This window comes from Chenopodium album, chromosome 10 (assembly GCF_948465745.1).
Source record: "Chenopodium album chromosome 10, dcCheAlbu1.1, whole genome shotgun sequence".
Lineage (NCBI taxonomy): Eukaryota > Viridiplantae > Streptophyta > Magnoliopsida > Caryophyllales > Amaranthaceae > Chenopodium > Chenopodium album.
Window position 1 is genome coordinate 11,880,659 of NC_137843.1, and position 14,998 is coordinate 11,895,656.

The 14,998-nt window shown below is 36.7% G+C and overlaps 2 protein-coding genes across 4 annotated transcripts; both read left to right on the forward strand.

The window, feature by feature from the left end:
* LOC145564811 (uncharacterized) lies at window positions 1-2,290 on the forward strand. The gene is made up of 5 exons (XM_081625003.1): window positions 1-741; window positions 893-961; window positions 1,049-1,400; window positions 1,476-2,187; window positions 2,269-2,290. Exons 1-5 carry the CDS (start codon window positions 1-3, stop codon window positions 2,288-2,290), a joined length of 1,896 nt encoding a protein of 631 aa, XP_081481129.1.
* Window positions 2,291-3,109: 819 nt separating this feature from the next.
* On the forward strand, window positions 3,110-14,706 carry LOC145562251 (replication factor C subunit 1-like). Of its 3 annotated transcripts, none has more exons than XM_081622464.1 (23): window positions 3,110-3,185; window positions 3,476-3,536; window positions 3,660-3,782; window positions 4,226-4,675; window positions 4,804-4,871; window positions 5,083-5,158; window positions 5,253-5,314; window positions 5,401-5,549; window positions 6,386-6,540; window positions 6,641-6,823; window positions 6,911-7,029; window positions 7,105-7,312; window positions 7,992-8,045; window positions 8,174-8,343; window positions 9,418-9,508; window positions 9,780-9,961; window positions 10,093-10,132; window positions 11,163-11,287; window positions 12,787-12,859; window positions 13,025-13,117; window positions 13,195-13,438; window positions 14,001-14,057; window positions 14,141-14,705. In XM_081622464.1, the coding sequence occupies exons 2-23, from the start codon at window positions 3,534-3,536 to the stop codon at window positions 14,296-14,298; spliced, it is 2,883 nt and encodes a 960-aa protein (XP_081478590.1). In that variant the 5' UTR covers window positions 3,110-3,185; window positions 3,476-3,533; the 3' UTR covers window positions 14,299-14,705. The 3 variants fall into 3 exon arrangements, with proteins under 3 accessions (XP_081478590.1, XP_081478593.1, XP_081478591.1); XM_081622467.1 differs by having other exon boundaries at window positions 13,195-13,432; window positions 14,141-14,704; XM_081622465.1 differs by lacking the exon at window positions 3,110-3,185 and adding an exon at window positions 3,217-3,319 and having other exon boundaries at window positions 14,141-14,706.
* Window positions 14,707-14,998: the final 292 nt, after the last annotated feature.

Here is a 14,998-nt window from a genome sequence, read left to right on the forward strand (position 1 = left end):
ATGGATGGGGCTTTTGGAATAAATGACAACTTTGATCCTTTCAATGATGAGATATTTGATGATGGGAAAGATGATGATAATTATTTCATCAACTTATATAGGAATGGTGAGCTTTACAAAGATGCAGAATTTGGCAAGATAGTCCTTAAACCATGGCTTCTATTTACTGATAAGCAACATGTGAGGGATGTGGTGAGGGATTATTGTATTCAAAGTGGCTTTTCAGTCATAGTTGATAGGGCAACAAACAGCAGGTACACTGTGAAGTGCAGTGCAATGGGCTGTGAGTGGAGACTGCACTCATCTAAGTTACCTGATGGGATGACATGGGCAATTAAGTCCATTAAAAATGCTGAACACACTTGTTCTGGGTTAGATGTGAATAATCCAATGGTGAACTGTGCGTGGGCTACAAGGGTACTGATGGACTATGTGAGGGCCAACAATGATATATCAGCAAAGTCCCTAAATGCTATACTTTTCCAGAGGTATGGTGTCCAAATGGCCCAGAGTACACTTTATAGGGTGAGAACACATGCTTTAAATGAGATTCATGGATCTCATGATGAAAGCTATGCTTTACTTCCCAAGTACTGTGAGATGATAAAGAGTACAAACCAAGGATCTGCTGCTCACTGTGCATGGGTTGAGTCAGCAGAACAGCCTGAGAAGCCACTAGTGTTCAAAACCATTTTTGTTGCATTCAAAGGGGTCATAGATGGTTTGAAAGGGTGTAGGGGGGTAGATAGGTGTTGATGGTGCACACCTCAAGGGCAATCATGGAGGTGTTCTACTCTCTGCTGTAGCTTTGGATGGGAACAATGAGTTGTTCCCATTTGCTTGGGCAATTGTCACTGCTGAAGACTCAGACAGCTGGATGTTCTTTGTCTAGCATTTGAAAAACCTGCTGCAAGACTTGGGAAGGGGAGATAGTTGGTGTATTATTTCAGATAGGCAGAAGGTGAGCTTGTATTGCTTTTTTTAATTCATTTTTCGTTTGCAATAATTGCTTAGTAATCACTTAAACTGACTTCATTACCATGTGCAGGGGATTGATGTGGCATTGACTGAGATTTGGTCAGATGTTGATAGGAGGTACTGCTGCAAGCACCTTTGTGAAAATTGGAAGAAATCTTTCCCAGGACCATTGCTATTCTCTTTGTTTTGGAGGACTGTTGGGGCAAATTCAGAATTTACTTTTAGGAAAGCAATGGAAAAAATGCAGAAGGTTAACCCAGCTGGAAGAATTTGGTTTTCAAAGTTAGGTGAACAAAAGAGGTGGACCAAACACAAATTCAACCCTGACTTGAAGTGTGATGTCAATAAATCAAATTTTGTAGAGAGCTTTAATGCTACTCTGGGGATAGACAGATGCAGGCCTGTCCTTACATTACTTGAAGGTATTGCATTATACATCAAGTTACATCACTTTCCATATTTATATGTATGTTTAACAATGACTGTAATAATTGTAGGCATAAGAAGAAACACAATGGTTAGGATTGCCACAAGGAGACAAGTTTGTGAGACTTGGGAGAGGCAGGACATTTGCCCTAACATTGTCAGAAGAATTCAACAGCTCTGTCAAGACAGCAGGACTTGCATACCATACATGTGTGGTCAAGGAGAGTATGAGGTAATGGATGGTAAGTCTGTGCTTCCAGTGAGCCTAAACAAACACACTTGTTTGTGTAATGTCTGGCAGCTCACTAGAATACCATGTAAGCATGGAATTAGGGCCATAATTCATGCAAGGCTAGACCCACACTCATTTGTAAGTGAGTGGTATTCTGTGAGCAAATACAGGGAAGCATATAGCTCTGGCATTAGATCTATACCAAATGTAGATCAGTGGCCAGACATCAACATGCCAGCAATTCAGCCACCAACTATGAAAAGGGCCATAGGGAGGCCAAGTAGAGAGAGAAAAAGGGCTGATGATGAAGACAGGAAGGGCAAAAGGGCTAAGACCATCAGTTGCAGTAAGTGCAATGCATTTGGCCACAATCAGTTGACTTGCAAAGGAGGGTTGACAGCAAAGCAGAAGAAAAAGCAAACAAAGCAGCAACAGAAAGAGCAGCCTGCAACTACTTCTCAGCCAGTCACAAGAGGAAAGTCAAGATCTGTTGGCCCATTAGCTGCTTTCCCAGCCTTTTTGATTCCCACTCAAGTTCACAAAAATGTGATGTATCTGTTTGAAAGTGAACACTATTAGCTTTGATGTCCTAGTTATGTGTATGACATTATAACTCTGTTTTTATTTTGTAGGCAACTTTGGTCAGACTTCTGAAAAGTACAATTTTTTTTGCTATTTTATGGTAAGAATTGATTTGCAAATTGAAGTAAACTAGCAAACAACATTTTTATTCAATTATCAACTGAGATGCTTACAACCTTAACTACCCTCAACCACGCATACATATAATCAGTACCCTTCCCCAACCATACATATATTCAGTACATCATATTCATGAAAAGAAAAAGGAAAACCAGCACAACAACAATCTTCACACACATCTTCAACCCATCTTTCATGGCAGCAAGAACATCTGACCCAACTCCTTTGCTTCAGAATACAGCTTCATCCACTTCATGAACCCACGAAAAATATCCACATAAGTTGCACTTGTAATATGCTCTCCCAGGATTGGTTCTTGTATCAGATATCCTAATGTCTGCGTACTTGGGTGGATAGCAGTTGCACCTTTTCATCTTCGTCCATTGTTCAGCCATTGACACCAAACTGAAATTTGCAGGAGAGAGAAAGTTGGCAGGAGAGAGAAAAGTGTTTGGTGAGAAAGAGAGAGATATGAGAAACAGAGGATAGGAATGGGGTTTTATAAAGGAAATATTTGTTTTGGAGGGAAACTTTGGAGCCAAAAATATGGGTAACCTAACCTTAGTACACATATGTAACCACAAATCATTAAACTTAACGGGCAAATGACGTTTTAAGCTTAATAAGGTTACGTTTGTAACTTTTTAAAAGTTTGAGGCTACCATTGAGAATTGAAAAAAAAATTGGCTACCATTGAGAAAAAGCAAAAACAAGGCTACCATTGAGAATTTCCCTTTCTAATGTGTTTGAGAAGTTTTTAATTTTTGTGTCGGGGTTACAAGTGTACTGAGAAAAGCTCAAGGCGCTCACAGGGAATACTAGAGAAGCGGGAAAAGCTTCCCACCAGGTTTCTCTCTCCTATACAACCCCTTGCATAAATTAGGGTTTTTGCTGTTAATCTTTGATTATGTTCTTGAACCCATTTAAATTCCGCATGGTTTCTTGACGATTTCTTTAAATTTCATTGCTTTTCTAAACAAGGTTGAATAGAAGTCAATACTTTATGCTTATGAAATTCTTTAATTCTTGATTCTTTAAACCCTAAAACCTTCTAATTTTACCCATTTGATTATTGTGCATTTTATAGAATTTGCAATGCTGATTAAGGGTATTGGGGTTTTGTTTGTTTTTGCGCAGATTTAATTGGGGCTGGACAATTTGATAGAATTTCATTTGTAATTCTTGCATTTCAGACATGGTGAGTGTTGTTCATGTTGTTTCGATTTTTTATTTAATCATGTATATTTGTAATTCAATAATGTGTTTGCCAAAATAAAAAAAAGGGTTACTTTAATGTGGAATTATGTTTTTTTGCAAGCAGTCAGATATTAGAAAATGGTTCGTGAAGAAACATGACAAGGAAAATTCCAATGCCGCAAAACCGGCCGCTGCGAAACCGGTATCTGAAAAACCTTCAGCCACTACTTCTGGAATCCAGAAAGCGGTTAGTCAATTGATACTTGTTAATTGACAGTTATGTATGATAGTGTGCCAATTTATCAAATTGTTGAATTTAGGTTTAGTTAGTTGTTTATTTCAATGAGCTTAATGTGTTGAATTTTCTACTGCTGTTTCTATATTTGGTTGGGTAGAATGATTTCTGGGATCGTATTTTAGTCGAAGAAGTTGGTTTTGAAATTGTTGTTTCGCTATAAGGTTAGGGTAGAAATTGTTTTATACACCCGGGTGTATGGTGCACCCAAGTGTATTTTTTGCTCATTTCGATGATTATTGCTCATTTTATCATCAAATGAACAAACATATAACCTTAGGTGTATATAACGATTTCTCAGGTTAGGGTGTTGACAAAAATCTGTTTGCTCATGATTGAATTTGGTGAAAAAAAGTTGTGTAGTAATTTATATGCTTGTGGTTATTGTGAGTTAGGTAGGTCAAGAAAGTGCTGCACGAAGGAAAACAAGCAAATACTTTGATAAAGATCAAGAGAAATCGAAAGTTGGGACCCAAAAAATGGAGGTGCCTGCCAAACCTTCACCTGCGAAGAAGGTTCACAAATTAGAGGAGGAAAATGTTGATGATGATGATGACGACTTTGCTCCAATTAGTTCCAAAAAAAAGTCAGTTGATGCTACTCCTAGCAAAAAGCTAAAGGGAAGTTCAGGAAGGGGTATTGCAAAGAAAACCGTGGTTGTTGATGAAAGTGATGAGGAAATGGACGAGGAAAAGGAGACTCCAACGCCTGTCAAATCTGCCGGAAGGGGTCGTGGTAGGGGAGCAGCACCTGCCACTGCTGCTGGTGCAGGAGGAAGGGGACGTGGACGGGGCGGATTTATGAACTTTGGTGAGAGGAAAGATCCACCTCACAAAGGAGAAAAGGTATTAAAATGCTAATCATGTGATTTCTCATTATAACTGTCCTATATAGTGACTGTGGTGGTATCCAGTACTTTTAAGTGTGTTCTCCTTCATCTTCTCTTATTGCTTTTGTCCTTTTCTTCGGCCAGGAAGTTCCTGAAGGTTCTCCTGATTGTTTAGCTGGGTTGACTTTTGTAATTTCTGGGACACTTGACAGGTATAGAGTTTAAGATATAGTTCATTTGATATATCCTTCTGCCTTTTGATTTTTTCTTTTATTATTTTTGGGACACTTTACAGGTTGATTCTTATCTTTTATCTTTTAAGATTTTTGCTCAAAGGATGGTTATTGGTCTTGTCCCAAATTTGTATAGTTTGTGAGAATTGTGTATTAGTGACATCTCCTAACCTCTATATTTGCCTTATAGTTTGGAAAGGGAAGAAGCAGAAGATTTAATCAAGAGACATGGAGGTCGTGTTACCGGATCTGTTAGCAAGAAGACGGTTTTTCCCTGATCTATGACCATTATATTTTGTGTTATACTATCTTTTGCCCTCAACAGATATTCTTGCAGTTTACTAAACCTATACTTTACAGAATTTTCTTTTATGTGATGATGATATTGGGGGACGGAAATCTGAAAAGGCGAAAGAATTGGGGTTAGATTCTTCCTCTCATATACTGTTCAGTGATTCTTCCTTTGCAATTTTTATGACTTCTTACTAGGGTCTTACTTTGTATGCAGAACACCCTTTCTTACAGAGGATGGTTTGTTTGATATGATCCAAAAGTCAAAAAAATCAAAAACACGTGACCAATGCAATTCAAAGAAACCATCTGAAAGCACTCGGTCATCATCTGCAAAGAAAAATCAGCAGAATGTGGTTGTGAAAAGTATGCATGAGAACTCTTTTTTAACTTATATTCGATTTTCACTTTCTTGTCCTGTAGGCTGTGCTTTTGATTACATCTTGGATTATGCCATGAAACTTTTATTTATTTATTTATTTTTTTATTGGGCAAGGGCATGTCATATCGTATGTTTGTAGTCTGTCATGTCAAAGGAGATTTGACGCTGAATATTGTAATTAAGGCTACCAATAATGATTTTAGCAGCCCTAGTTTTTTGCATCTAACCATGAAGCTTACAGAAATCATGTAATGGGCTGATGTGGTAGGGCAGGACACTTCTCTATAGCCCCTCTCCTCTCCCCCCACCACACACACACACACACACACACACACACCCCAACAAAGAAAATAAGATCAACCCCTGTAACATGGAGCCTCTAGTTTTGAAACCCATGCTCTCACAATGGAATTTTACTTGATTCTTAGTGAGCCAAGTGCTGCTTGTTGAAAAAGCAATTGCATTAAGACCTGATTCATATGCAATTTTACAATCTGTACCTGACTATGACAACTGCATGTTGAAGGACTCCATAGTATTATGGGAAGATTATGTTGATTTATCTAAGATGAAGAACATTATTAATTCAATTTGTGTCAGAAAGTGTGTGAAGAGGAGATTTGCCATAATCTTATCCAAGTCTAAGCAATATTAATTAGGAACAATGGAGCAAAAGTATACTTATTCATATGTTTCCATGTACTTTGGCATCAAACCATTGGTCTTTTCCTGTCTACTATTATATACGTTATCTCCATTATTTGTATGTTGATCATTTTAACAACTCTGATATGAACCTTTTGCGTTTTATTTGTTGCAGAAGCTGATGTGGGAAGCTCTTCTGCCAACAGTCAGGCTCCCAAGTCTTCAACACCTGCTAAGAAAAAGGATTTGTCAAAGCAAGGTCCTTCCTTGACATGGACCGAGAAATACAAGCCCAAAGTTCCAAATGATATAATTGGCAATCAAAAGCTTGTATGCCCTTGTTGATTGCACTGGTTCATTATTCCACATCCTCTCCATCCTTCTGTAGAAATTCAGAATGACAAATAGTCTCTGTCGTTGCATGCTGTAGGTTAAAGATCTTCATGATTGGTTATCACATTGGGATGAGCAATTTTTGCATAATAAAGGAAAGAGGAAAAGGGAAAGCAATTCTGCTGAGAAAAAGGCTGTCTTAATGAGTGGAACTCCTGGCATTGGGAAAACTACCTCAGCAAAGTTAGTTAGTAAAATGCTGAAATATGAGATAATAGAGGTGATACCATCATCATCAGTTAAATCATTATCATATGTAAATGTTGGAATTTTGTAACCGTCTCTTCTGTCATTCTTATGCTTTTAGGTTAATGCCAGTGACAATCGTGGAAAGGCAGATTCCCAAATTGGCAAGGGAATTGGTGGAAGTACTGCAAATTCTGTGAAGGAGCTTATTAGCAATAAATCCCTTGGTGACCTGGATAGGTTAGTTTTGCACATTAGGTTAACTCATTTATGTGATGTATATTCTCCTATTAGTTAATTTGAATCAAATTCTAGGTTAAAGCACCCCAAGACAGTTCTTATTATGGATGAAGTTGATGGCATGTCTGCGGGTGATCGAGGTGGGGTTGCGGACCTAATTGCTAGCATCAAGATCTCCAAAGTTCCAATTATCTGTATTTGTAATGACCGCTACAGTCAGAAGCTGAAAAGTCTAGTAAACTATTGTTCTCTGTATAATTTCCGGAAGCCCACAAAACAGCAGGTATGATTAGTTTGTATGTGGCACACTGGCAGTTTATGGTTGGGCCTTTTTAGTAACTTATTATGTTATGTGGTCTTTATAGTAATCATATAAGCAACAAACTTTAACTATATTTTATGTTTGAGGTTTTGCCTGCAAAATTTTAACCCCTCTTTTTAACAAGCAATGGTTTGCTTATAGCTGGATAGCTGCTGGGTGATAGTTTATAAATCCTGAAAAGTATGGAGAACTTCATCTTGTGAGCATATTGAAGTAATTATCCTGAAATTTAGTTTTTTCTTTCAAGTTCTTGGAGTTATAATATATTAGTCAGGGATGATGTAATTTCTCATGCCCCTTATTCTATGTGAAATGAGACAGGGTTTTAATAATGAGAATAACACTAACAAATAAAGATTTGAGTATACAAACGAGGATTTAAAGTCCTTACAAAATCCTTATTCATTTTTTTTTAAACAAGGGGGTAGTGTTATGATCCCCAATAGGTTATGCCTTATTCATTTGACTGCTATATCAAAATCTTTAATAATAACATAGCATAGAGATTTTCTTTATAGCACGTGATGAAGAGATTTAAATTTCATTGTACTTTTGTCATGTTGCATTCATAAGACATTTAATTAATTGTAGAATTGTGCTTATAAAAGAAATTTTCTTATAAATATATTGCTATACACAGATGGCAAAGAGGTTGCTGCAGATTGCTAATGCAGAAGGGATTCAAGTGAACGAGGTGCTTGCTGCCTTCTCTCCGTTTTAATTTCTCGTCTCTTTTCTTATTCTTGCTTCCATGTTTGATTCCCCTTTGTCTAAAGAGTAGGATGGCCAACTGGTTTGTGTGATCTGAATTTGTATGTTCAGATTGCTTTGGAAGAGCTGGCAGAGAGGTGTAATGGAGATATGCGCATGGCCGTGAACCAGCTGCAATATATGAGCTTATCCATGTCAGTTATCAGATATGATGATATTAGGCAGCGCCTTCTTAGCAATGCTAAAGATGAAGACATTTCACCATTTACTGCTGTTGATAAGTATGTAGCAATTTTCTTTCTTTTTTCTCGATTAGCTAGCTTGTGTGTAAATGCAAGGTGACATGGCAACAGGAATTGGAAATGTATAAACGAAGATATTTGGAGATGCATACAATTAGGAAACTTAGAAATGAAAAATCTTTTTGGGTAAGAAGTCCAGTATTGTTATTTTTATTAACAGAAGAAGAAAAATAAGAGGGTAATAAAGTTAGTTTAGTTTATTTACAGAGGTTTTAGAAAGAAAAAATGATTTTGTGACTTTGAGGATCCTGGAGGGTGAACAAATTGGTGATCTTTCAAAGAAATTGTTTCTCCTTGGGATCTCTTGTGTTTTTGATTTTCAAAGTTTCTTAGAAATAGGACATAACCTTGAGTCCTTGATACCCAATGACCAATGATATTGCTATGCGTGAAAAAGTTGAATGGTAATAATATGGAGATTGAGGCAATGAGTAGCTCCTGAAAATCTGCAGCTCTTGGAATTTGTTGTTTGGAAATTGGAACTATTAAAATTTCTCTGTTTCTATGTTTCATTTATTGTTGTCTCTGTTTCTTATGGATGTTCGTAGTTGGAATCGGGGGAGAAATCCATACATACCCCATGTGTTGATCTGTTGCCTATAATCTTATACTCTTCTTTTAGAATCTATTACATTTACCTTGATATACACTCGGATGGTAATTTTGGACTTTTGGTTCCATGAGTGGGCATATGGTGATGAATTATATTGGAGGATAAATCGGCAGCTCTTCCTGGCTTGTTTTTACCTCCAAGGGTTTATGGGACTTCCTGGCAAAGACTGAATCTTTTGATGAGGGTATTGAGGAAATAAATTTAAAACAAGAACTTCTTTTGACACACCCCTATAAGGAAAACAAAATTATTATTATTGTTATTGTTATTATTAGTGGGTACTTATTTAACATAGAACAATTTGAAAAATGAACTGCATTCTATATGCCCTTTTAAATATCTGTCACAGTCCACTTTGGGGGAGAGTGAGAGCTTGATTGTCAGGTTATTTTGCATCTTTTAAAGTAGTTTAATAAGCTGCTTATTGCATTATCTTGTAGGTTGTTTGGTTACAATGGTGGGAAGTTGAGGATGGATGAACGGATTGACCTGAGCATGAGTGACCTTGATCTGGTTCCTCTTCTTATCCAGGTCTGCTCTTCTCTTTCTGAATTAATTAACTGGTATTTTTCTCATCTCACTGGATGTTACGTACACTGGAATTGCTTATATTGCATATGAATCTGTTTTAATTATGGAAGGAATTTGCTATTGTGGACATATGGTTACACTTAATAGCTTGCGAATTGTAGATGCTCGGAAACTCTCAATTTTATTGATTGACTAGTGTAAATAAATAATTGATTGCTTATGTGTGAACTTGTGTTTATTTCTGCACTCATTGGTGGCCTATGTGTGACAGGAAAATTATATTAATTATCGGCCGAGTTCTATAGGGAAAGATGATAGTGGGATGAAAAGAATGAGCTCTCTTGCCCGTGTTGCTGAGTCAATTGCTGATGGAGATATTATTAATGTACAAATAAGGAGATATAGGCAGTGGCAGCTCTCTCAAAGCAGCTGTGTTGCTTCCTGCATACTACCGTATGTGCTCTGAAATCGTTATATTATATGTTGGTTGGGGGAAAATATGTTCTTTGAATAGAATCCCTCTATTTCTTCTCCTCTAATTCTAAATTATGTTTTTCCTCTTTTATCCCTTTTCTCTCTATTAGGGCCTCATTGATGCATGGACAAAGAGAGATATTTATGCCGGTATATGTTTACTTCTACCTTCTTTTTTTTTTTTTTTTTTTTTTTTTTTTTTTTTTTTTGGAATTTTACCTACCTTTGTGCATGTACTTTATACTGTGGAATTTCGCCTTTGCTGTTGCATTACCACTGGCAGGCAAAATCTTGAGACCCTTTTCTCTTGATTAGGGCCTCAATGCCTCTTACAAGTCATGATTGAAATACATTATAGATGATAGACAACTTCCATATAGTACCTTGGGAGTATTTGGGTCAAATAGAAATATAGAATGAGAAGCTACTGTAGGCCTAAAGCCTAAACAGGTTAATAAGAAAGAAAATGCCACATGTTGAGAGAGACAGTACACAAAGGTGAAAAAGAGAATTCAACTGCATGAGATGAGATAAAATAACTGCCTCATCCACCTGACAGAAACTACTATGACTGAACAACGGTCGTCTCTGGAAGTAAGTTGGCTGGATCGCAGACCGCTGCCTTCAATTTGCCTGCCTCCCACAACTAAAAGCCTCAACATCTTATTTTCTATTAATAATGAGTCTTGTCATTAATTGGATTTTTCTCGTTTCCTTGTGACGTACCCATGTGCCACCCAACATATTTGATTCAAATTTAATATCTGGACTGGTTTTGGATGGTATTGACCTGACTATGGTGGTTAAAATGCTGTGTTTCGAGTAACATAGCCTTGTACTAACGTCCCATTGGGGTTTAAGTTGTGTTTAACTCCAGTAAGTTTAAGGAGATGTAACTCACCAAATATTCATTCTCTTCTTTGATCGGAAAAACTTGACAACTGACTATATCTATTTAGCTTGAACTTTCCTCTTAATCTGGTTCCAAGGTTAAACAGCCTGCATATTTATGTTGATAGCTTTATTTTCTTTTGTGTTTTTCCATGGGCCTTCTTTAGATGACAGTGAAAACTCATTTAATGACATAATTTTCCTATTACTTTGTGATAATCTAGCTGGACACCTTGTTACATGTAACTGCTTCAGTCATATGTGCTAGAGACTGACCTGAAGTTTGCAGGGTGAAAGAAATTTCAACAGGTTTGGTGGTTGGCTTGGGAAGAATTCAACTATGGGAAAGAATTTGAGGATTTTGGAGGATCTTCACGTCCATATGCTTGCTTCTAGTGATTCATATATGGGAAGGTAGGTTGAAGTGGTAAACCCTTCCATGTGTTAAATCTTCTAGATGGTTCTTGTGCAGCAGCTGGACACATACTATTACACTTTTAGGGAAGGGTGTTGATTTCTAGTATTGTGTTGCATGGTATCATCTAATACTTAATTTAAGGGCTATACTTATCATATTTTTATTAATTTTTGTTAAGAGTATTATTCTGTTATTGAATCTGTAAAGTGAATCATGTGGTGGTCAGCTTGTCATTTTAAAAATGAATATTTGTATGTTTACTGAGGCAGAATTCTTGTATAAGAGCATTACGGTATTGGTTCATGAGGAAACATAATTTCTTTTTCCCAGTGGTTCATAATGTATTGTATTAAGATACATAAGGTTATTTGCTTGAGTTTACCAGAATTATTGTAGGTCTGATTAGTGTAAATATCCTCAATCTTTGTATGATTAAATATGGAGGTCAGTCAGGTCATCAAAGATATAATTATGCATGTGCATGGCAGGGTTCCTTTTCACTTCCTATGTATATATTTATTGCATGTAGTGCATGTTTTACTGTAATTCACTCTTAGTTTTTCTTTCCCAAGATTAGTACCAGATTTTTAAAGGGGGGAGTTGATGGGCCATTATAGAATAAAATTGCTGTCATGTAGCATTTGTGGTAACATTAAGTATTTGCATGGCTGTCCCATCTTGTAGCTGCCACAGTGTAAGTAGACCGACTTAAAAAATTGTATGTCTTTGCATTTAGTAACTATTTTGAAGTAATTTTGAGTATGTACACCTAATAAATAGAAGTTAGCATTCCACGACTTAAGTCCTGTACGAGAAAATTGAATTCTGTACTGTGTTATGTTGGTACTAGTACACACAAGGCTTTGACATTTGATTGCAAAATGTTGATGCCTTAATATAATTGCCAGTAACAGATATTCTATCACTCATTGTTAGACATGTATGTCCTATGTAATTTCTAAACACATGCTATGGCCTATGGAGACTGATGTGGCTGTTCATTGAATAGATCATTCAGATTTTATCAAGCAATGGTTTAAATATCAGGCTTAGTTTGATTTCATGGCAGCAGTTTGCAATCGGCACAACAGGCTTTTTGCAATTACATGCAAATGCTTCTTTCATGTAATAGCCTGTCTATTATCTGAATTCCTGTGATGCGGAGAAGATTTTAGTGGTTTCATTGCCAAATTCATCGTATATTCTGCATTTCTCTACTTCAAATCTTTTGATTTGTGTTTACTGTGAATTTGTGAAACAAGTCTTATTGTTATGGTTTTGTGCTCCTGTACAAAGAAGGGAATAATGAAGAAAATGCTTGATTACTTTTCTGATTTACCTTGTCACCTACCTTAAATGACAAAGTCTTTTTTGCTGTTTGTTTCATTTGATCTTTATTTTCTAATATACTGCATTGCATTTGAAAGCTTTCCTTGTTTTCCTTGATTATGCTGACAGCATATGTATAATAGCTATCTTATTTAATGATATGCAGGGGAACTTTACGAACTGATTTCCTTACACTTCTTTCTAAAAAACTAACTGAACCACTTCGGACTCTTCCTAAGGTTAGGATCTTTTTAAACACTTGAGCATTTTATGTTCGATTTCCCAATGCTATTTATACTGTCAGTTGCAAACTTGCAACTGGCAGTTCTATATTTTTTTTATTTGGACATAATAATCTTGTAATTAGCAGTTTACAGCTATGTTTTCCTATTATTTATTCACAGGAGGAAGCTGTAAAAGAAGTAGTTGAATTCATGGATACTTACTCATTAAGCATGGAAGATTATGACACGCTTATGGAGTTGTCGAAATTTCAGGTATTCTACCTGCTACAATACTGTTTCTTACTCTGCTGTTTAGAATTTCTCACAAATTTTGATTTGTACTTTGTTAGGGACACCCTACACCAACTGATGGTATACCACCAGCAGTAAAATCTGCTTTAACAAAGGGATATAAAGAAGGTAGCAGTTTGCGCGTGGTGCGAACAGCAGACATGATCACCCTTCCTGGTTTGAAAAAGGCTCCTAAAAAGAGGATTGCTGCTATCCTGGAGCCGGTGGATGAAATTGGAGAGGTAAATGGTGATATCAATGAGGAAAATGAGGAAGAGGACACTGAAGATGCAGAAGGTTTGAGTAAGCTTACACCTTTCTTTGCTACCCATGCTTGCGAATATCAATAAAAGGATTTTCTTAAATCTGAATATCTTTTTTGCTTCTTTTTCTCGTGTGTGTAAGTTTTCCAAGTGACTTGATGAGTTGGAGTCCGATTACACTTTTAGCCCTGATCCTCCGTCTCTTAATAGTTTGAATCAGTATTTTTGTGTTCTTTTATCTGCTCAAAAATTTCAATTCTAAATGTCACGTAGAGTTGTTTTACTTGTCCATAAACAAGCTTTGATCCACAATCTTGAAATTCTGCAATGTATTCTGCAAGTTCCTAGGGACATGCTACAACAATAGTCTGTCCTGAATCGCCTTCGGGCCTTTTATTCCCTCATCTTGGTTTGGCTTTGTCCATAAAGAGTTTTTGTATCTATGTTACAAGGACTTGTGATAGTTGAGAATGAAATGTCAATCTTTAATAAGCAGGTCTTGCTTACAAGTCCTGCTATGACATGTTTCATGCACGGTCGAACTCTTTTAATGTTTACTTCGTATTTAATATGAAATGTCATTTGCTTGTCATCTCTTCCAGAGGATGCTAATGGTGCGAAAAAACTCAAGCTGGATCTCGAGAGTAACCATGCTAAAGGTCAGTTGTAATTTTCTTGGCTAGCTCACTATATGGGCTTGGATTTTTAAATCTATATCTTTAATTGGTTGGTTGGTCTCTAGGGATTCAAGTTCAAGTGGACTTGAAAGGTGCTGGAAGCTCTGGCACCAAAAAGCCGCAAAAGGCCTCGGCAGGAAGAGGCAAGGGAGGTGCTGCCGACCCAGGATCAGGAAAGAAAGGTGGTCGTGGATCAGGATCTTCTGCCAGGAAAAAGAAGTGATAGAGATCAACCATCTGAAGACTGGAAATTTGCTGGTTTATTGTGTAAATTGTGCTTCCTATTTTTTTCTTTTTTGTTTATACTATTGTTAGGATTCAGTGATATGCATAGCTTTGGTGTATTTTTTCCGAAGGGTTTAGCCTCGTTCAAATTCTAAACCGCAGTTGCCCTATCAAAGTTTTGTCTATATGTGCTGATAGGATGAGCTGCTCCGAGCTTAAAGCTATGCATTTATCGGCAATAATTCAAGGAGTATGAAATGATCATTCAGGTTTTTGGCCGGAACATGAAATCTTTAGTTCACGAGTTGGTATGATCCGTACGAGTTTATAATTAGGATTAACTAATGTGTCTGGTTATGAGGAGGCTTCAATATGTCTCTTTTATATAAGTACCATAGAAGTAAAATTTTATACCCCCAAATATAATACTGTATGAAACAATTGTAGTATATGAATACATTTTTATACCAACGAACATGTAACACTGAACAATGACTTTAGTTTTTTTTTTTTTTGAAGGGAAACCATGGAAATAGCATAAATTAAACAAGCCAAACGACACTTGTAGAAATCAAGTAAAGACTACAAAGAATAGATTTGACATTAGGAACGTATTTTCTCCTAATCAAATAACTTCTCCACCGAAGAACAGGCTGTAGACCATTGATGACTTCCTCGCGTCTTCCTAAAATACAACC

Coding starts and splice junctions, on each gene's coding strand:
- LOC145564811 (XM_081625003.1), top strand. CDS start 1: ATGGATGGGGCTTTTGGAATAAATGACAACTTTGATCCTTTCAATGAT. Junction 742..892: donor GTTTGAAAGGGTGTAGGGGG/GTAGATAGGTGT, acceptor TTCTTTGTCTAG/CATTTGAAAAACCTGCTGCA. Junction 962..1,048: donor TTATTTCAGATAGGCAGAAG/GTGAGCTTGTAT, acceptor TACCATGTGCAG/GGGATTGATGTGGCATTGAC.
- LOC145562251 (XM_081622464.1), top strand. Junction 7,030..7,104: donor TCCCTTGGTGACCTGGATAG/GTTAGTTTTGCA, acceptor ATCAAATTCTAG/GTTAAAGCACCCCAAGACAG. Junction 11,288..12,786: donor AGTGATTCATATATGGGAAG/GTAGGTTGAAGT, acceptor AATGATATGCAG/GGGAACTTTACGAACTGATT.